At 29.9% G+C, this 21,898-nt stretch overlaps 2 protein-coding genes across 2 annotated transcripts; one reads left to right on the forward strand and one right to left on the reverse strand.

The window, feature by feature from the left end:
* The first annotated feature begins 552 nt into the window (after positions 1 to 552).
* Positions 553 to 13,846, forward strand: LOC113520478 (DNA repair protein RAD50). The gene is made up of 19 exons (XM_052891720.1): positions 553 to 944; positions 1,795 to 1,978; positions 2,399 to 2,584; positions 2,768 to 2,981; positions 3,354 to 3,445; positions 3,530 to 4,173; positions 4,421 to 4,657; positions 5,281 to 5,439; positions 6,658 to 6,771; positions 7,099 to 7,296; positions 7,821 to 7,967; positions 8,196 to 8,411; positions 8,685 to 8,845; positions 9,563 to 9,797; positions 10,181 to 10,387; positions 10,727 to 10,923; positions 12,356 to 12,460; positions 12,560 to 12,676; positions 13,439 to 13,846. Exons 1-19 carry the CDS (start codon positions 690 to 692, stop codon positions 13,683 to 13,685), a joined length of 3,915 nt encoding a protein of 1,304 aa, XP_052747680.1. The 5' UTR covers positions 553 to 689; the 3' UTR covers positions 13,686 to 13,846.
* Positions 13,847 to 15,108: 1,262 nt separating this feature from the next.
* Positions 15,109 to 19,008, reverse strand: LOC113513576 (conserved oligomeric Golgi complex subunit 8). Its single transcript, XM_026897566.3, has 7 exons — positions 18,725 to 19,008; positions 18,301 to 18,607; positions 18,047 to 18,212; positions 17,719 to 17,814; positions 17,463 to 17,646; positions 16,847 to 17,010; positions 15,109 to 15,948 (listed from the first exon to the last, which is right to left on the reverse strand). Exons 1-7 carry the CDS (start codon positions 18,777 to 18,779, stop codon positions 15,256 to 15,258), a joined length of 1,665 nt encoding a protein of 554 aa, XP_026753367.2. The 5' UTR covers positions 18,780 to 19,008; the 3' UTR covers positions 15,109 to 15,255.
* Between the last annotated feature and the right edge of the window lie 2,890 nt (positions 19,009 to 21,898).

The raw sequence follows: 21,898 nt of genomic DNA on the forward strand, positions 1-21,898 counted from the left end.
AATACTTAAAAAAGTTAATTTGATTGCTAATAGCGCTGTTTGTTATTTACAAATAGCGCTACTAACAATCAAATACAACAAATAAAATATTAATTCAAACTCAGTTCTTAAATTGCACTACAAGGCAGCACCAATAGTCCCTTACTAGTTATACGTTATAAAGTTTTAACATTTAAATAATGCAAAATATATCAAAAACTAAAAGATTATAATTAACAACAAATAACAAGCAATATTCAGCTATTGTAAATATATTATATTTTAGTAGGAAATGCACCTTCTACTTAATTTTCTGCTTGCCTCGTAGTTGATTGGTAGAGAACGCCATTAGGTATTAAGTTTGCTATATGAACACTTACAATATTATATAATTGTGCATTGAAGTTTAAATACATAAATATGCTATTTATTTTTATCAACGTATTTTAGATACCAAAGATTAACTATTGTGAAAAAAGATTAAGAAATGTATAAACACAAATTTATTATACTTTGTATTTAAAGCCGTAAGAACAAGAAATTAAAAAGAAAACCATACGATTGATTGGTTATCTGTAGAGGTACCGCGCTTGCTTGCTGCTTCGCGGCTCGCTCACCTTTGCTTTCTTTCGACGTAAGCCGGTTATTGTATTTTACTATTCTAAATATCATTGGCGCGAAATAAATACTTCCATTGTTATAATTGTGAGATGGCTGGTGTTAAATCATTAGCAGTGAGGGGCATACGAAGTTTTGGTCCCGAGGAAGTTGATGAACAACGTATAATATTTGATAAACCTTTGACTCTAATACTGGGACAAAATGGTTGTGGTAAAACGACCATTATTGAATGTTTACGCTATGCTATCACTGGACAAATGCCACCGGGCAGTCGCAATGAATGCTTTGTACATGATCCTAAAGTTAATAGGAGCACTGAAGTCATGGCTCAAGTAAAACTAAAGGTAACAAACATTTTTAATGTCGGTAATAAGAAAAATTGAAGGTTTCTAACCTTAAAATGAGAAAATTATCATAATAAATAAACATTACACACTTAGTTTAAAAAATCTGTATATGTATAAATAATAAATTTTCTTCATATTGTGACATTGCAGCTAGACTACCACTATAATAATAACATTATTTATCTGTTATTAAACAAAACTTTTAAATAGTATACAACAGTTTATTTCTCTACCGACTTGTTTTAAATAATACAACAAAATTTGATTGATATGAGTTATTTAAATATTTTTAATTTGAATTATGTGCTTTTGCTTACACCCAATTGAATCTATAATTTATAATATCTTGAGGTTCTACATAAAATTCTGATTCATTGAACAATTAATTGTTTTTACATTCTACAACTGAAGTTTACAGTTATCAACCTGTTTTTGACTGTATTATTATAGATATTCATTGTTCTATTATGTATGTTTTAAAGTAATTAATATATATCACTGTCTGATTTTGCTTTTTAAAGAGCCACAATTGTGGTGCTGTTCATAAAAAATATTTATTTTATTTTTAGACTACTTAGCAATGTATACAATAATAATTCTACTTTGTACTTGTGGTTTTCTCAAGTAGGAAACCAATGAAATAGTGGTCTATTTCATTAATTTACCTTGTCTTGTGTAAAATATGCATCAGTTCTTAAGTTAAACCTTCAGGAACACAACTGTTAACACTGCAACCTTTTATTAAGCCAAACAGGCAAACAAATTTTTTTTTTCTATTTTTGCTCTACCTTTTATATCAATTTTTCTTAAATATCTATGTATGCATATTGTCCATATCTTTTTTCAGATTATGAATGCTAAAGATAAACAACTTGAGGTAACAAGGTCGATGCGAGTAACTGCTTTGCATAAAAAGAAATCAAAATTTCAAACTTTAGATTCATTCCTGTCTATAATAGATGATGAAGGCAAAACAAAAGATATATCATCAAGATGTGCTGATTTGGATTTTGTGATGTTTGAAGAACTTGGTACATTTTTTTTACATTTAAACTTCCTTTGACACTAGTCAATACACAAATTCTATTGAACAAAATAATATACTGGAGTTAGTTCAATTTAAAAACCTCTAACTTTGTCACCTCATAAAATATAAGTGTTACATTTTCTAGAATTTTTAAATATTTTTTGTTGTAGATCTACAAAATTGATGTTTTGAGTATTAGAAGACATGTAATAAATTTAGGATTGTATTAAAAATTTGGATCCCCACTTTGTTGTGATATGTTAGTATATTTTGCTTCATTTGCTTATTTCACTAAAATAAGAGAAGGCTCAAAATTTGATATGAAACTTAAATCACACACACTCTCCCTATTAATAACATTTTCAAATCCCATTCCCCTTTTTTACATTTCTATAATTAATACCTTTTTATATTGCATTTTTAGGTGTTTCAAAAGCCATCCTAAATTCGGTTATATTCTGTCATCAAGAAGATTCTAGTTGGCCTTTAGATGAAGGGAAAAAGGTCAAGGAGCGATTTGATGAAATATTTGATGCTGACAAGTATAGTGATTGCTTTGACCGTCTAAGAAAAATTAGGAAAGATTATGCCCAGTCCCTTAAATTACTTGGTAAGTAAATGGTGACATACTATATTTGTATTTTAAATTTCTCAGTGATTATTAAAATTTCATTTCTCAATTAGATTACTGAATATTATTAATTTTTCTGTGATCTGTTCAAATCTGTGAATAATTTCTATAAAATTTTCTACTGATAATTTGTTAATAAGTAAATGAGTATTTATATGACAGAACAAGAAGTGGCTCATTTGACTGACAAGAAAGAAGACTTGGACAAAAGGAAGTTGGATATGGTCAATACTGAGTCCAAAATATCTGAAAATGAACTCAAGATTTCTGAAATGGCACAAGAACTCAAACCCATCACTGAAAAAATAAAAGCTATCCAGACTTTAGAGAAGAATTTGGCTACATTTGAAGCAAATAAAGAAAAAATAAAAGCGAGGTTTCATTTTATTCAAATATTCTTTATATATTATAATTTATTAATTAATTTTTAATTTAACAACATTCTTTTTTGTGATTGTTATTCTCTTTTTTACTTCAAGACATATATAGTAATAAAACCTTTCCTAGTTTCTATACAGTCTATGCAAATGCAATATTTTGACAACTATTGCTATTTTGGATAAATCAACCTACTTAACCAAATAGATAAAAATAGAGGTATTAGGTGACTAACAATTGCAGTAAATGAAAAACAATATAGTCTTAAATGTATCAAAATAAAGATTTCAGTTCTTAAAGCTTATATAAATTATAAACTACCTATTTGTTATTGTAAATAAAAGTTATTTTGTATTATAAAAAATTACAGATTAGATCACTGTCAAACTCAAGAGGAAGAATTGAAAAAAGCTATAAAAAATATTTTTGATGGAACTACACCTGAATTACAAGAAAAAATTGGTAGGTATTATCTAATATTTTAATTATTTGTAGTAGTTCATGTGAAAATATAAGTATATGAAAATTATGAAAATCTTTTTGTAGCTAACTATGCAACAGCGCATAAACAAAAACAAAAAGAACTTGATGAATCATACAAAAAAAACTTTAGTTTTAATAAAGAAGAAGAAAAAATTGCAAATGAAAAAACATCAAATGAAATTAAATTGAACAAACTGATTATGCTTGAGGGTCAAAATCAAGAGAAAATTGATAAAAGAAACAAAATGGTAGTGGAAACTGCTAAACTTGCTGAAATTGATGGTGTAGCAGAGGTAGAGACAAATGAAGATGCTGATAAACTTATACAAGAAATAACAAACAAAATTAAAAGCTTGAAACAGGACCTTAATGAACTGAAATCAGTAGCTGATGGCGAAGAAAAGAAAATGCAAGTGTTAGTTGATGAAAGTAGGGATGCACTTTCGCGTCATAAACAGAAAATTTCTAGTAAAGAATCTGAAATTAATAAGAATAAAAGGGAAGCCAATAAACTCGATAGAGAAATTTCCGATGCAAATGAATCAAAGGTGAAATTGGAAGCTTTAGAAGCAAAAGTAAATGCTGCTGAGGAAGAATACCAACAAGCAATAAATGAACTGAATCCTGAAGAATGCCAACAGGAAATTGATGATGACAACAAAGCTGTTGATACACATGATAAGGAAATTGAAGATTTAGATGATAAGGTCAGTAACTAAATAATTTAATAGCAGCTTTGGTATGAATACTGTTAAACTAAACTAGGTTTGGAACTAAATTTATTTATATATTTAATGTGTTGTCAATTTGTTCATTTATTTTAATAATTGTTATGAATTGTTTAGGTTTATTAAAGTATAAAATATTGTTATAGTAGTAAATGTTTCAAAAACTTAAAATGTGAAAAAAACTGAGAATACTTGCCACTGTTTATGTATAATAATATTTTTATAGATAACAAAATTACAAAAGCACAATGAAAAGGTAAAAGAAAGAGACATGATTGAAGGTTCATTGAAACAAAAAGAGAAACAATCATTAGTGTTGAAGAATAAACACAAGTCGGCAATCACAGAACTTCTGGGTGAAATGCCAGAAAAGGACTTTGCAATCTCCATAAATAAGTATGAGAATGATATACGCAATGAAGTAGATACCATGAAGCAAAAATTGAAGGATCAGCAATTAGAGGTAAAGTATTTACATCATCTAAATAAAAATCTATCTAAACGAAATTCATATGCATAGAATATCATTTTACATTTACAAATTAACCAGAGTAAAATCTAAGTAAAATCTATTATTCTATAATCTAATTTTGTCTATTATACTTTGTGTAATGTACTCATATATGCACTTGCGTGCAATTTAAAAATCTTTCCTTAATGATCCATTTTTATTTTTCGAAATAAATGTATAAAATATAATTATATCCCCGTCTGTCGTTATCGGTATATGCTGGCGAAGTGCTAGTAAGAGACTACTGAGTCGAATTCATCGGGAATTATCAAGGATTATTTACCAGGGATTTCGCCATGTGGTCCTGGCATAGAATAGGCCACCTCTTCTTTTACTGTGGGTGTCATTAGAGCCGACTAAGGGAACTTAATGGTTGAGGGATGGGCAGCAATGTCCCTCTTAAGACATCACTAAAAGCTAACCTGCCTCCCAAGCGTAACAACTAGTAGCAAATAGCAATTACATTACTACAGGAGTGGGGACTGGCCCTTTAAAAAAGGCTTATATGTACTCTTATACATTTAGTTAGATTAATAAAAAAGAAAATCTTTTAATTTCCATATTATTTAATACAGCAAAAAAGCCTGGAAACAGAACGCAAACATGTACGGGAGACATTGAACGAACGTCGCAGCGAACTAACCAATGCAGAGGACCAGATATATCAAGCTTGTGGTACTCAGTCTTATACAGCTACATTAGAAAAGATTACAAACACAGTGGAGAAATTACAGGTATAATTATTATAATTTAATAATACGATTTTTAATATATCTCCTGCACGCAAATAAAATTACTATTTTGCTTAACAAGGATATGATTTACCAGAGGGAGACTTTGTACAAAAGTCGATTGCTTGGGTACCTCTGTCCCACTCGTGTGTTTTTAGCGTTGATTCAATAAATAAATTGTAGTAATATATATTATATACAAGACTAGACGAATTATATACCCTTAACTACTATATTTCACAATACTAAAATAGTATTTAGTACTAAATTTAAATATTCTGTAATTATAATAAAAAAATATGTTTAGTTTTTAAGTAAGTTTAAACTGACTTTAGCAATACTCGTAGATATAACAATGAAATACGCAAACGTTCAAATAAGTATAAATATTTAATTTCGAATTGTTCCGAAAAATAAAATCAACCAGCCAAAGATGAAAAGCAAATATAGCTCGTAACCTCAAAGGGATTAAGGGGTTAATTTATATTGTGGCGGTATAATAAAAATGATATAAATATATATTCGTGATATTATGTACATACAATTATATAACTTATGTATATCTATATGGATAATTACAATAACAATTTATTATCTTCACGCCGGATCTCTTATGGAGTAACCAATGAAAACCGGATACAAAAGAAAACCTCTATCTTAACATACATGATACATATCTAGAGGGAGACTTTGTACAAAAGTCGATACCTCTGTCCCATTCGTGTTTCAACCGTGAAGCAGTTGTGTTTGCATGGCTGTGTTTCGTTTTGAAGGGTGGGATATGGCGCGAATTTACTGGGTACAGAGGAATAACACCTGAGTCCTCAGGAATGGCAACGCATTATCATTGGCGAAACAGTATACTCTGTTATGTCCGTGATACTTCTCATGTGTATAGGCAACGGTTACCACTTTCCATCAGGTGGGCCGTCAGCATGTTTGCCATTCTAAGTTGTATAAAAAAAAAAAAATGAGTATATATTGTGACAGTTTTGCACATTTATTTGGGTTGCCACTTTAGAGTCATATATTGAACTGGCTGTTTTACCCCATAGACCTAAACCATATTAACAGCATATATTCCACATATATTGTAAACACTAACATAAATAGAAAATTAGAGTTAAGTAGTTAACAAAATTCTCTCCCAGTAAATGTTCCTGTGGGAATGGAGTTTCTCTGAATTTCTCTAGTTGACTATCAAACTCATATTTATTACAGGATGAACAAAATGTTCTTCAGTCTTCAATTTTCATAATAACTAAATACAAAGGACAACTCAAGGACAATAACTGTTGCCCACTATGCAACCGTGGGTTTGAGACTGAATCTGAGGTATGTACATTGATACAGGAGACTTTTGTAAAATTAGTAATTACAAATATACTAGCTTTAGCCCATAAGAAATCATTGAATTCCTAGATGGCATATTCGGATAAAACATACACCAGTTTTTAACTTAGACCTTAAAGACTATAACTTTGAAAACCACGTTCAATTTGGTGCAGTTACAATATTTAATTAAAAAAAAATATTGTTTTTGCTTCTATTGCTTTTATTAAGAACCCACATATAAATTTTAAATATCTTCCATATACAAACATCGTCTAGTTACAATTTATCTATATATAATTATATACTATATTTTTATTCAATATTTAGATTACCGATCTCATATCGCAAATGACAACGCAAGTAATGAATGTACCAGCCAAGCTGGAAAAAGTCACTGAAGAGTTACAAAAAGCGTCTGCGAAGAAGGATGAATTAATAAGCATGAAATCACTTAACGAAAGGATTATCACACTGAAGGAAACTGATATTCCGCAGTTAGAGACTCGACTGAAAGACATCGAACAGGTATTTACGCCACTGTATTTTAATACCTGCCGTGTGATACCGGTAGAATTAGCTACCTCATCCTTTCCCATACATGTCGTAATAGAATTTAATGCTCAAGAGATCAAAAGCAACTCCCGTTTAAAACGTCACCAAAGCGAAACTAACCGCAGTATTCGCTAATCTGCTTGCCAAGTACTACTAGCAAAACTCCCAAGTGGGAAACCTACCTTCACCAGTGGACAGTTAATACGTGTTAATACAATACATATATAATTATAATAATGCAGTTGATTCTGTACAATTTCTACTTTCTTTTTTTTTTTTTTAATTGGATAATTTAACGTTAAGAATGTTACTGACCATTAAGAACTAAACTAGTTCTGGCTGAAATCAATTATAAATTTAATTCGTCTACTGTTGTTTAAAATAATAGTTTATTTGTAATATCAAATTTGTAATTGTTATTGACATTATACTAGTACTATTGTATTGTTTGTGATTATTCCACAATAACAAAGCGAACCTTTGTCATTGAATTACAGAAAATATCGAGCTTATCCCAGTCATCAGAAGAATTATCAAATAAACTCATTGAGCCGGAACAAAAGTTGCAAACTGCAAAACTGCTTCAAGGGGAAATGCCATTACTTGACAGATGCAATCAAGACATAAAGTCTATTTCTAATATGGTAAGTAACATACAGACATTGTAGTGTTTTATTATACTTATTTTCATACTAGATTATTTACTAGATAGTATAAAAATACGAGAACTAAAAGTATCAGTCATCTATTTTCGTAATTTCCACATCTCATACATACACATTTGCTCTGGAGACTTCAAGTTTTGCCTTGAACAGTTTTCAAAGGGATTAAAAAACTGTTAATCATAAAAATATATATTTAAAAAATTACAGTTGGAGACTGCGCAAGCACAATGTGCGGATTTAGGTTTCAATATGACTTTGGAAGATGCAAATGCAAAAAAGATAGATCTAAGACAAAAAATTTCAACACTGAAAGCTCGAGTCAAGACAAGCCAAAGAAAGCTAAATGCACACACTAAAAAAATACAAACTATGGCCGACAAAAAGAATAAGTTAAAGGAACAATGCCTCAATGTGCAGAAAAAGGTTATAATTTTTATTTTTATTAATTCTATTTTCGTTCTATGTACCATATTATATATTCTTTTAATAATTCTATATAGGTATTTTATGTACTGATATTATTCAAGTTATTTACACGTTTACATAAAAAAAAAAACCTAAATTAACTGCCTGTATGAATTATTGTGATCGTATTCTTAAAATCGAGAAAAAAATATATTTAAACTGTAAGATTTCGAGAAACTACTAATCGCAAAATATTATTATTAAAATAATAAAACGTCATATTAACATTAGGTTCAAGAAATAGTGAACCTGCAAGAGAAAAAGAAGCAGATAGAAGCTGATGCAGAAAAATTTTTAGAGGAGTTAAAGGAACTTCAAGAGTCTATCGCGCCTTTGGAAGCTAATCTCAAGGAAAAGGAAGCTGCGAAAAATGAAACTGTAAAAAAACACAGGTAATTTACGTTTAATTACAAAAGAATAAAAAAAATATCAGTAGTAATAATCTCACTAAATTAATTAAATATGGAAGACAGATGTAGGAAATAGGCTATGAAACATTGGGAATCAAAAGTTGATTGATGAAGGATGTTTAAAAAATAATCCTTACTAATGTTATTATACTTATTATATTACTAGCTATTATACTTTCTCGTTACTTCGTACACGTGCATTTCAAAGGTAGGAAAACCAATAACATAAACCGTTACTAGATGGCGTGTCAAAATAAAATATACACCAATTAAGTTAAAGCTTCAAGAATACGACTGTGAAACCCGCATTTAATTGGGTGCAGAAATTTTTGCAAGATGCCGGAACAAACATACAAATAGAAAAATTTCTAAAAATTGTTGTTTTAGCATCTATTAGTATTATTAAAACCCCTCATATTAATTTCTTTGAGATGTGCAAAATATTAAAAAAAATGAATTTTATTATATTAATAAGATGTGAAAGTCAATTTGTTTGTTTGTTATTTTTGACACGTTAAGGTTAATCTCTTAAGACGCCATTTACTCTGAAATTTGGTATATAGGTGCTGTATGGAATGGAGAAGGACATAGGCAAACTTTTTATCCCGTTCAATGAACGTAACTCAGTCACGCGGACGCAGTCGCGGATAAGCTAATAAATGAATAATTAAAATAAAATGTGTTTTTGTACTTTTTTAGAGATATTGTCGACACCAAGAATAATTACATAGTAAAAGTGGTAAATGAGTTTGATAAAGTTAAGACTATACTCTCTGAAATAAAACAACACAAAGATAGAAATATTCCTCGTGAAATGGAGAAGATAAAAGAAGCCAACGACAAGCTTATGGAGAAACAAAAGCAAATCATGATCGACAGAGATGAACTGACAAAAAAGATTGATAGTTTGAAAGATGAAATTGCCAAACAAGAGGTAAGTAGTAGCTATTGTTATGTCCTACTCTATTATACTTATACAATTTTTCACATTCACTACAATAAGAAAAGAATCTTATTGATATATTATAAATGGGAAAGTTTGTAAGGATAGATGGATGTGTGTCAACTGAAAGAATCGAAGTAAAATTTGGTATATGGATAGGTTTAGCATATAGGATATTTTATATACTAATTTACATTACCTGTATGTGTATACAAAATAAACATATTTTTATTTAAGTAACCTTAATTATAAGCATTTTTGAATAGTTTTTTTTTTTTATATCTGGCACCCAGTGATTTATTTTAAATGTATAATTTGCCGTAAAATTTAGTTTTTATTTATGTTATTTTTATTATTAAAATTAATAATTTTAGATCTACAAACGAGATCTAGACGACAATTTAAAATTGCGAAAAACCCAAGAAGAGATCGGGAATTGTCACAAGGAGGAAGAAAAGAACAATGAGAGAATGAGTGGTGTGAATATGGACACATTGTCAGAAAAGGAATCATTAATAACTAAACAGACGAAATTGTTCCGTGAAAAGGCACAAATTGAGGGGAGTTTGAGTGAACAACAGGTATGTAAAATGAGTGGTTTACTTTAAGTTTCTCGTTAACTTTTTGATGACGAAACACACCGATAACCAAATCAATCTTAGTAATGATGATAGGTTCATCTTTAACCATATTGGATTCAAATATATTCGGTGAAATATATAAATATATTGAGTGTTATTTTCACCACAACAGCAGAAAATGACAGATGCCTCTGACAACACCATAAGGGATTGTAGTCATGAGCTTATTTATTATTTACTTTGACATGATATTACGTTCGTCAGAGTAATTTATAAACATACAAAAAAGGGCTTTCGTCACAGTTAATATGTATTTTTTATATTAAATTTTATTTACAGGATAGATTGAGACAAATTAAACTAGAAGTAAAAAAACTTCAAAATAAAGATATAGAAAGAAAGTATAGAGAGAAGTACTATGAATTCAACGTCACTAAAGCCATGGATAAAGACATCAGGGATTACTCAGTCGCGCTGGAGAAATGTCTAATGGAATTCCATAAAGAAAAAATGGAAAACATTAATCTCATCATCAGGTACATTCAAACAGAAAATAAATTAATTTTAAATTACATATTTGTTTAACATAGTTATGTCACACTATTTATACAAAATTATAGAAGATTTGAATGTCTATCAATGATAAGCTGATGCAATTTGTATCATTAATTTTCTCGCCTCACCGTAAATCCATCACATTATATATCTAAATTAAATTCAATTAATTTTCCACCAGTAGTTTTTAACGGTAATTAAAAAACTTGAAAAATCTCGGAATACATTTTTTAATTATTAAAAAAAAACAATGATAAAACAAGAACGTCAAATACCAAGTATGAAGATTTACAACGACTACCTCTAAACATCATCATTATCATCATATCAGATTACCTCAAAATGTGCTTTGATTTTATGTCGATTCTGTACATTGCGCAGCGCGAGACTCGTTTAGTAACTCCTATTCATTCTTCTAAATTCTATTCCTATTCTTTCACTATCCAAGCTATCCGTCTCTGGAACCTCCTCTTTGGGAGGTCGTTTTGTAAAATCTCATTTCCTATCTCTCTAATTAGATTTGACGTTTACTATGTGTGATTTATCTTGATCTATTTAGTATATTTATGTTTATGTATTATTATTTATATTATATATATGTATGTTTATGTATTATTATTTATATTATATATGTATGTTTATTTAGGTTATGTAATCTTATTTTTATATTTAGAATTTTTTGCATTTTGTCTGATTCCTTTTATGCATTTACTGTGTCTGATTTGGCCATCTACCTTTCTCTCTGTACTTATCCATTCTTTATGCCAGGTTGTCTGTAAGTTACCTTTTGTATATGCACGTTCTGTATAAATACTCCTTGTATACATCTTTACTGTGCGCAATAAAGAGTTTATTATTATTATTATTATAAGCGCTACTTTTCTCGCACCAACTCACTCACTTTTCCAATGAATATAAAACTTATTTTTTAATTACTTAAAAAAAAAACTGATGAAACAAAAACGTCAAGTACCAAGTATGAAGATTTACAACGATTACCTCTAAACATCCATCATTATGATCATATCAGCCTCTAACTGTCCACGACACCCACGGGAGGCTTTGGAGGAAGAACTGGGCCCTCCTTTAATTGGCCTATTTTAAGCATCCAACACTAGGTGAATAAATTTCCCGGCACTAGAGTGGTCGGGTCGAGTCTCACACGTACAACGGCCCAAATGAAAGCCTTAATGCGGAAATGGGAGTTAAATTTACATTAAAGTGATCGGAAGCAAATTCATGATTTAGAATACGCCTGTATTTACTTAATTTATTTAGCAGATCGGAAATTATGCAAATTGGATATTTCATACTAAGTGGTCTAAACTAAGAACAATGCAGTTTGTGCAACTGTTTGTCATTTGTTTTCTCTTTAAAATCTAGTTAATAAAAACCATATCGTTTGTTTTTCAGAGAGATGTGGCGAAAAATATATAGAGGAAACGATATTGATTATATTGAAATAAAAACCGAAAGTAGTATGACTGCTGATTCGGATCGCCGCAAATATGACTACAGGTAAAATATCGAATATTTTGTTTCTCATTCCACTTATAACAATACATTTCTTATCTATGTAAAATTATTTTAAATTTATAATTAATTAATGTGTTACAGAGTGGTGCAATGTAAGAACAATGTAGAAATTGATATGCGTGGCAGATGTAGTGCAGGACAAAAAGTTTTAGCGTGTCTTATTATAAGATTGGCACTTGCCGAGACATTCAGTTCCAGGTAAATTTATGCATTCACGTGTAATAACGTATAAAAACAAATTATTTACATACTAGCTGTTGCTCGCGACTTCGTCCGCGTTTCCGTCGTTTTTCGTAAAATAAGTAGCCTATGTCCTTCCTCACGGTTCAGTGGTATTGATGTAACAGACACATTTTCCTTCACTGCTCTGCTCTTGTTGATCGTAGCGTGATGAAAAATATACTATAACTTGCCCAGGAGTATGAAGTATAATTGTACCAAGTTTCGTTAAAATCCGTCGAGTAGTTTTTGTTTCTATAACGAACATACAGACAGACAGACAAAAATTTTACTGATTGCATTTTTGGCATCAGTATCGATCTCTAATCATCCCCTGATAGTTATTTTAGAAATATATTTCATGTACAGAATTGACCTCTCTACAGATTTATTATAAGTATAGATTATGACAGATGTGTTTGTACGGTCATTCCTATAATCTTTAAGCATAATATTTTATCGTCTCTAGTATAGTTACTAGGCGCATCGGTAATTGGACACGCAAATCGATAAACACTAGTTTCGTCAATATCTTCTTGTGTCATGTTCATCAACTTGCATGTTAAAACCGCAGAGTCACAATCGAATTACGTAAAATAATAGAATCAATCCCATTAATGTGCTGAGAATCGCCAACAAATTCATCTGTTTTATACTTCGGAATCGTTAGCTTGTAAAGGATTCTATTTGTAATGTGGAAACAAAAATAACTAATTATTATTTTTGTTTCTTTTTTCATAGATTCGGAATCTTAGCCTTGGATGAGCCTACAACAAATTTGGACCAAGAGAACATCAGGAGCCTTTGTTCAGCGCTTGGCGAAATAGTACAAGAGCGAATGACACAGAAAAACTTCATGTTCATCATCATCACACATGACAGGGAGTTTATTGAATCTCTTGGTAACATCGACAAAGTGTCGCATTATTATGAAGTGTCTAGAAATGATGAAGGCAAATCCAGAATTAAAAGGATTCGATTCTCATAAATGTAGTGTTTAATTACAACTTTATAAAAAGCAGCCATTCCTTACAGTTAGATGTATTTTCTCTAGTAAGTGTTAAGAAGGCTGTGCCTTACAGAATAACAGAATACATTATTATCTTGATTATCTTATAAGAAATTTATCATTAAATTTTTTTTACGCAATTACACGCTTTTTTATTTGTTTAGATTGATAAGCGGATTATTGAGAACAAATGTTACAAGTAATATTACTATAGACTTCTTTTATATATGTTATGCTTATTGAAATTTTTTATAGTTTTTTTTTTTTTTTTGTTATTTTTATTGCACTTCACTATACACACAGATAGTATATTCCAGTTATACAATAATACTGTCTATTCAAAGGCGTATTTGAGTGGATGCCGGGCCCAACTCAAAATTGTCTGATGCGTACCCCTGGACGTGAACAAATCTTTTAATTATAGCAAAGACTTCTAAAATTACCTAATGTGCTTTCTCAGGGGAAAGGGATTGTTAGTAATAGGGTTTAACTGACCCATTGCTAGCAGTACATCTTATCAGGTCGACCTCCACGCGGTCCCCCCTAAAAATCGTGGTTAATTGAATCGAGGATGAAATTCCAGGTCAGCCCATCGTGATGAATACACCTGGAATTCAGAACGTTGTTTTCCAGGGGGGACCATGTGGAGAATGACCTGATAGAGTGTATCGCTAGCAATGGGACTGGTAATTCGCATTACTAACAATCCCTTTCTCCCCAATCAACAATAATATTATGAGTACTTTTAATTCTTAATTTGATTTACATGAAGACCTCGATCTGGATTAACCCTACTATTAAAAATTGTATATTAACTAATGGGATGAAAATGAAATGGTAACTTCTTGGTATGCACTAGCTGATACCAGTAAATGGTAATATATGATGAAGATTGGTCAGTGAGCCTATCGTGAGGAATTAATCACAATAATTTCAGGGGAGGCCGCGTGGTAATCGACTGACAGAGTATATTATTAACAATGTGAACTAACTTCATTGTTAACAAACTCTTTCCTCCTTATATAACCTGTCAGGTCGACCTCCCCCTTCAGCGAAATATGTGCAAATCGAATTAACCCTATTAATTTAATAGTGAAATAAATCAAGGTGATATAATTCATATTCAAAATTAAAGAAAAATTGGTTAAAAAATAAATTTGACAGCTATGTTTTTTTTTTCTGCAATGGACATTTAAAAGGTATCCAGACACGATAAACTTAAAGTGAAATTGTTCTTTTGTATAATTTTTGGGCATTCAATGTTATGATGGCAATTTCCACCATTATGTAAAGAAGGGTTAATCATAACGGAATCAGAAGTTCTAAATGTCTATTTATCTCACAACAGCCTCAGAAATATAAAGTAGTTAAACAAAATTACAGATCGAAAAAAAAACGAATAAACAATACAATTATTAAATTTAATAAAAAAATCCATAAACAAAACAATTGGTTTATAAATACATCCAATTTGAAGCCAATTCCATATAGTATAATTATGCATAGAGACAATACAATGTAGAATTATTAAAACATGGATATAAATTAACTAACTGATTGGTGCTCCTATTATACCATTTAGTCGCTCACAGATGGCCATCTGGTCTATATAAAGAATTTTACTTTCTTGCAAAACGGTCAACGTGATTCCTAACAACTCTGCAATCTGTGTGGATGGAAAAGACTGCGCCAAACATTTAATGATGTAAGGCACTAAGTCTTCACAAAAACACACACAGAATAAAACAAAGTTTTGTCTCTCTATGTCTGTAAAACTCTGTTGTTCCTTATGATAAAATGCTAATAAAATCTGAACTGCTTTCTCTAGTGATTTTCTGAAACCAGTATATACTTCTTTAACGATATTTAATGGGGCAGTGATTCTTAGTGAATTCAAAACTGTTAACAGTCCATTACAATACTCTGCTAAAGGATAATAGTCAAGTAGGTTCTCTGGTGGTCCAGGTGCCATGTTCTCATTTACAGGTCTTTGTACATTCTTTATACTGGATACCTTATACGACCGCATTTGCTTATCTAATTGATTAACAGCTCTTTCCAAGCCACTGTGTAGTTGCAGCAAAATATTATTGCGGAATAAAGGTGTTAATACACATCTCATGTCAGCACCTACTCTTCCAAATGATAAACACAAAAACATGCATTGATTTAATAAGGACTCAAAGCTCGATTCATCCTCTCTCAACAAATCTTGGTTCAACATTTGGGCCAAGGTTTCTACCTGAAATAAGAAAATTCATCATCATTATTATACTTGATAGTAGGATCGATATTAGGACGCGATTTCTGTTAACCTATTTCTAAAATTTTAATTTCCATTTGATTTTACAATGGTATTTATTCTAAGAACTATGAACTAAATTTTCTACAAGATTTTAATTCAAATTATAAAATTATGATGGTCTAAAAATCAGTAACTTCGAAATTATCAAATACAAATATTAAGAAATAGGTTTAGAGAAACGGCGCTACAAAATCGACCGTATTGACAAACCTTATATTGATAAAGCTTGACGTTTTACCAAGAAATTATTTAGTCATGAAGTACCATAAATTACCTTAATATTATAGGATATTTTATTATTCTTATATTTATTAGATGTATTGATACTTGTAAAAAATAAATATTTGTTGGGTGGCTGTAAAATCATTCAATATCCCAGAATTTTTTTATCATGCAACTTAGAATAGTAAACAAACTGAAGGCCTACCTGATGGAAAATGGTATATTTTGCCTATAGAGAGCTCCATGAATATCACAGAATACTTTGTAACTTTCATGACATCCAATGTACTAAGACTGTGTGTCTGTACCCTGTAACTTTACTGCCAGATCTCATTATCTAAATCTTAAATTCTAAGCTATATTACACAAGTTTATTCTCACTTATAAAGCATCTTTTAAAAAAGACCTCTAATTTTTTTCAAAGTAAAGTCGAAAATTGTCATTGGCAAAGATTTTCAATGCCATCTGGCACTAGAAAATATTAGCATCGTATATGATATAAAAAAAGAGAATGCTAATCTAATAATAAAAAAAAAATATCATTATTATGACAAATAACAAAAATACTCAAAAACTTGTTTAAACTTTGCTATCTAATATGATATGTGATTACCTTTTCTTTCAGCCAACATGACAGTGCACTTGTTCCATTTAACTCTTCATCTTTTATTTTAGAATCTTGCGTATCTGATAGAAATATTGATTTATGCTGAGTCAATACATTGAAAAGGTGGATTCTATGCAATTCCACTATTTTTCTCAATAATTTCTCAGGTGCTGCAAAAAAATAGTATTAAGTAGACTACTTACTACTGCTTATGTTTAAATTTTAATTAAAAAATTATTATTATATACATAGTTATAAAAAGTTATATTTCTTTTGCATTGCCAGCCATTGTTTTACTGACTCTACTTGGTATCTATGGTGCCAAAATCTGAGCAAACAATAAGAAATTCAATATACTACTGCTATATCAAACATAATTTCAAATTATAAGGATATCAATCAAAACCATACTTAAGGGAGGCTGGGTGGGCTGTGCATACACCCTGGTATCCAAGCAAAGCTTTGCCTGAGAGTTCATGTACAACCTTTTGTAAGAGACCAAGTCCCTCCTAGAAAATAATCTTAAATATGCTAATACTTTCATTTATCATAAAAGGTAAGTGAATCAAGTAAAAAGGAATGTAATGTTATAGTTGAATAATCATGTAATTAAAAGACTCACATTCTGTACTCTTTGCATCCTCCAAAGCTTTATCAAACCATGCATTTCTTGCCTTTAAAAAATGTAAATGTAATCCATCAGACGTAAATATATTATTTTTATTCCCTGCTACATACTGTAACCCATTTTCCTCATCATCTGTTGCTCTGTATACTGTATTTGCTCTGCGAAGATAACCTAAAATCTGAAGTATTACAAATTTAATAATTTATAAAAAGATATTTGTTATAAATTGAAGGATTACAAAGAACCTTACTTGCAAACATTGAGGTAAAGGTAAGTCATAACGAAGTTGATTAAATAAGTGATATAAAGTTTCAAACCATAGTGTCATTATCTCTGAAGTTGTATTCTGAAAATATAAATTATATAATTATACTCCAATTTGTCTAATTATAATACTGTTGTTTAAATTAAAAGAAAATTATGACAAAATCATTAAATTACATAAAAAATCCTAGAACCTAAAAGTGTCATAGATACACTTAAAGTATTTTATATTAATTTTTTTTATAAATAGTGTTTATTTTGTAATAATCTAAAGATTAGCCTGAAAATTTTATAAATATTTCTATTCCACATACTTGTACAATGGGTATCTCAGAGTATCTTTTAGATAAATTGCGAACAAAAGTAAATATGTCCAATGCACTCTCATAGTCTTCAGCATTGAGAGCTTCTCGCATAAGAGATGGCAGTTCTAGGAGTTCCAACATTTTATCTACTTGGTTACGAATACCACTGTACTGGCTGAAATAAAATGAGAAAATTACATTCTCATGGAACCTATTTTTAGTTATTTTTCTTATAAAAACTATTTGCTATATATTTTAGTTACCTTTTCTCTTTAACAATATTTCCTACCATCTGTGAAAAACCTTCACATTCTTGCAAAAAACTAGGTGTTGTACTTAAAAATAAGTCCAATGACTCTTTTGATTTTCCTAGATCTTTCATAATTGTTTTTGATATCTCTGCTGTCTCAACAAAAGTTTTGTAATTAGTAAAAGCAAGTTCCTGTGTTTGCTCTGTTAACTGTTTCATTTCTTCAGTTAACCTTTCTGGTTCCTTGCGAATGTGCTCCCAGTTCTGAGAACCTAATTTTTTTATATAATCAGTGATTTCTCCAAAATTTTCGAGCTGTTCTGTAATGAATAAATTATAATGTCTAGTGTGGATTATAAAAACTATATGGAGACGATACCTCCATTGCATAACGGAGAACAACAGTTTAAGATTCCTTCGAAAATAAAATGAATTACCTGTTGTATTATCAGGAAACAATAAATGGCACAATTCTTTTAGTTCTTGAGCCATTTCAACAGTTATGAAAATATAAACATAAAAAAACTATCATTTATTTTTTTGTTTTCAATCGATTTCAATAAAGGAACTCTAACTTGATTGGACTGTATTTTTTATACTGGGTATAGTATCTGTATATATATCAGTCTTTAATATTATTTAGAAATTTTAAAACTTTAATCCGAAAAAGAATTTTGTTTAAACATTAACACTATGATAATATGATTGACATAACGAATTGTCCGCCTGACATCTTATGGACGTCTTTAATGACGTGAATCGTTTATGTCATCTGACCAAAAAGTGACAATCTAAGTCATTGTAAGTCCTTGTTCTTAGTTCTAACTAGCCTTTATACCACGAGTCTCCAAACTATAGCTTGCGACTCAAATTCGGCCTGCCAGTGCCCGCGACAGGCTAGGTCTTATCGTTGTTATTATTGCTTAGGTCGCGCACTTTGCAACTATTTCCTAAAAACATAGTTAAGGTCAGAAAAATCAAAACCATTTTGGCCTATAGGATGTAATTGAAAAATCATTATGACCCTAAGACTTCAATGTTTGGAAACCCCTACTTTAGACGATTCTGACGAAACGTAATCTGTTGTCGGTCTGCTATAATAATAATTCTTATTTTTTTATATATAATTGTGTTCTTCGATTTGATCTACCTCTAAAAATACACGTATCTCCTAAACTAATACGTAACTATGTTACTTTAAGTCTATGCTTAGACATGTCTTTTCCCATAGGTAAAAGTTTTGCCCACATCCTAAGTTGATCACTGATACGAAGCAATTTCTTTTTGTGTTAGATGTAATAATAGATGCATGCTTGAATCTAATGACTTGATTATTTATAAATCCTATATTGTGTACTGCCTATTCATACATATTTTAAAATGATGTCCAACGCTACCTATTGCCAAATGTGCTGCATTAATTACGAGAACTAGCGGCCCCATTACTAGCTATATATCCTATTTGGTCAACCTTCAACTGTCTTTTTCCTAGTGTACATTCATAATCAGGATTATATTTAGCTCTATTATTATTATAGGTATAAAATCAAGTCATAATGAGTCGGTATTGCTTTATTTATTGGTACATTTTAATACATCTGTGAATTATAAACAAGCAAACAGTAGTATAGCATTGTAGATCCTCGTATAAAATTCGAACGCTGTATTGCTATTGCTGATGTTATTATTACATAGATTAGATTATGATAACTGCACTTTATTTTGCCACGGGATTAGCGCTCATGCACCAGGTACTTTATGATAACAAAGAAATATTTATCGAAAATTGCTGACATGTGATTTGTTTCATACATTTCGGAAATGATATGAAAATTATAATCATGACAATATAAATAAACGTCAATGATACTACAAGATTTTATAGTATGTATATATATATATATATATATATATATATAATGTTTAAATAACTACAATGTAGTTGAATGACTACAGCGTATTCAAAATGGTTCTATTAGTTTAAAATAAATCATGACCAAATAAATAGTTTCCTTTTAAAATTTATTTCTCGAGTTTATTTACAGTTACTATAAAATTACATTTCTAAAATTATTTTAAAATTATTCCATGATACGAAGTTTTTCATTACCTATTCAGGTGTACTATAGAGATCACTTTAACGAGAAAATTATTAATAATAACTACAATGACGTAACATCCGCTTCTTTAATATAGGTATCGTTATTCACTGGCCATGAGCATTATGGCACAAGGATATCTTGGTTAACGTATTCATCCTTACATATAATGTATTCGATACATGTTCATTGCACAGGTGACGAAAATTAAAGGATCTCAAAATAGTATTTGCACCAAACAAAAAAAAAAAAAAAAACAAAAATGATCAGAATCTATTAACTATATATACTTATGTACAATTTTATATCTAGATTAAACAACATCATTGAAACTAATAGATAAATCAGTCCATTAGTAAAATACAATAATACCCATTTGCATTTAGTTATACAAATAAAACTCAAAAGATGTCATCGAAATTATTATAAAATTATAGAATTTACAGGAAATACAAGAAACAAAGTATGAGTTTGTATTCAGTGTTTAGCCTCAAAGTGACCCACTGTCCTTATTAAAAATTACACAAGTAATTATTTACAACAATTGACAACCATTATAGATCACCTACAATCTTATTATAAACATAAGTAGACAGTCATTAACAATAATACAAAATTATTTAACTATCACACGTGTATAAAGATATGGCCGTAATAACCAAGTCTGTATCACACACACTGATAACACTTTCACATCTACATTTAAATTTCATCTAAATTAATACATACATAGTAACATTATTATACTTATTAGAAGTTATTCACTTCAACTGAATTAGAAACTATAGCATGATCATTACAACATATGTAATTAGATTTCTTCAAATTCCATTCTGGAATAATAAAATTCCTATGATTTATATTTATTAAAGGACTGCAAATAATTTAACAATCATCATAACTGTCACTAGAGATTCATCAATGAAAAAAGAATAAAACTATTAATGTTGTGATGTACTCATACAGATGTTTTTTGAAATTCATCGATGGATCCATATTATACTACTTTATATATTTCATTTCATTCATCTTCATTATACTACACATACCACTATCAGTAAAGTATACTGATACTTTACGAAGACACTTTGAAGTTCAATAAAATGCATAAATATTGACAGCTACGTATGAAGAAGTAATTGGCATATTTTAGTAACACTAGTGCTGTGATGTAATCCACACTCATCCATTCTATTCAGCACCGATACTTGGCAATTTAATTAAAAATATGCCAATTTTAAAAATCAAGGTATATTTAATAAATTTGGTATGTTTAGTAAAGTAGTAGTAGTCTGGATTATTTTTCGAAATAACAGCGTCTCAAAACAAGATATTACTAGAATAAAATTATTTGTTTAACCTCCTGAGGTCAGAAGTCCTAATACTAGAACAAAATATTTTTCTGTAAAATCCTAATTTCTAAAATAGCGATTTGGGGTCAACGCCCACTGTACTAATACTACACCGTCATCTGCTGCGTTTGTATTACGCGCCACGTCGGATATTCGATGT

This window comes from Galleria mellonella, unplaced genomic scaffold (assembly GCF_026898425.1).
Source record: "Galleria mellonella isolate WM207_F2 unplaced genomic scaffold, CSIRO_AGI_GalMel_v1 utg1432, whole genome shotgun sequence".
Classification (NCBI taxonomy): domain Eukaryota; kingdom Metazoa; phylum Arthropoda; class Insecta; order Lepidoptera; family Pyralidae; genus Galleria; species Galleria mellonella.

Bases quoted from the DNA above. Each gene is read 5' to 3' on its own strand.
- LOC113520478 (XM_052891720.1), top strand. From the start codon at position 690: ATGGCTGGTGTTAAATCATTAGCAGTGAGGGGCATACGAAGTTTTGGT. The intron at 6,772-7,098 runs GTATGTACATTG...TTCAATATTTAG, and splicing joins GGTTTGAGACTGAATCTGAG to ATTACCGATCTCATATCGCA. The intron at 7,968-8,195 runs GTAAGTAACATA...AAAAAATTACAG, and splicing joins TAAAGTCTATTTCTAATATG to TTGGAGACTGCGCAAGCACA.
- LOC113513576 (XM_026897566.3), bottom strand. From the start codon at position 18,779: ATGGCTCAAGAACTAAAAGAATTGTGCCATTTATTGTTTCCTGATAAT. The intron at 18,608-18,724 runs GTAATTCATTTT...TATTCATTACAG, and splicing joins GTTTCCTGATAATACAACAG to AACAGCTCGAAAATTTTGGA. The intron at 17,011-17,462 runs GTGAGTCTTTTA...ATTTTTTTGCAG, and splicing joins GGATGCAAAGAGTACAGAAT to CACCTGAGAAATTATTGAGA.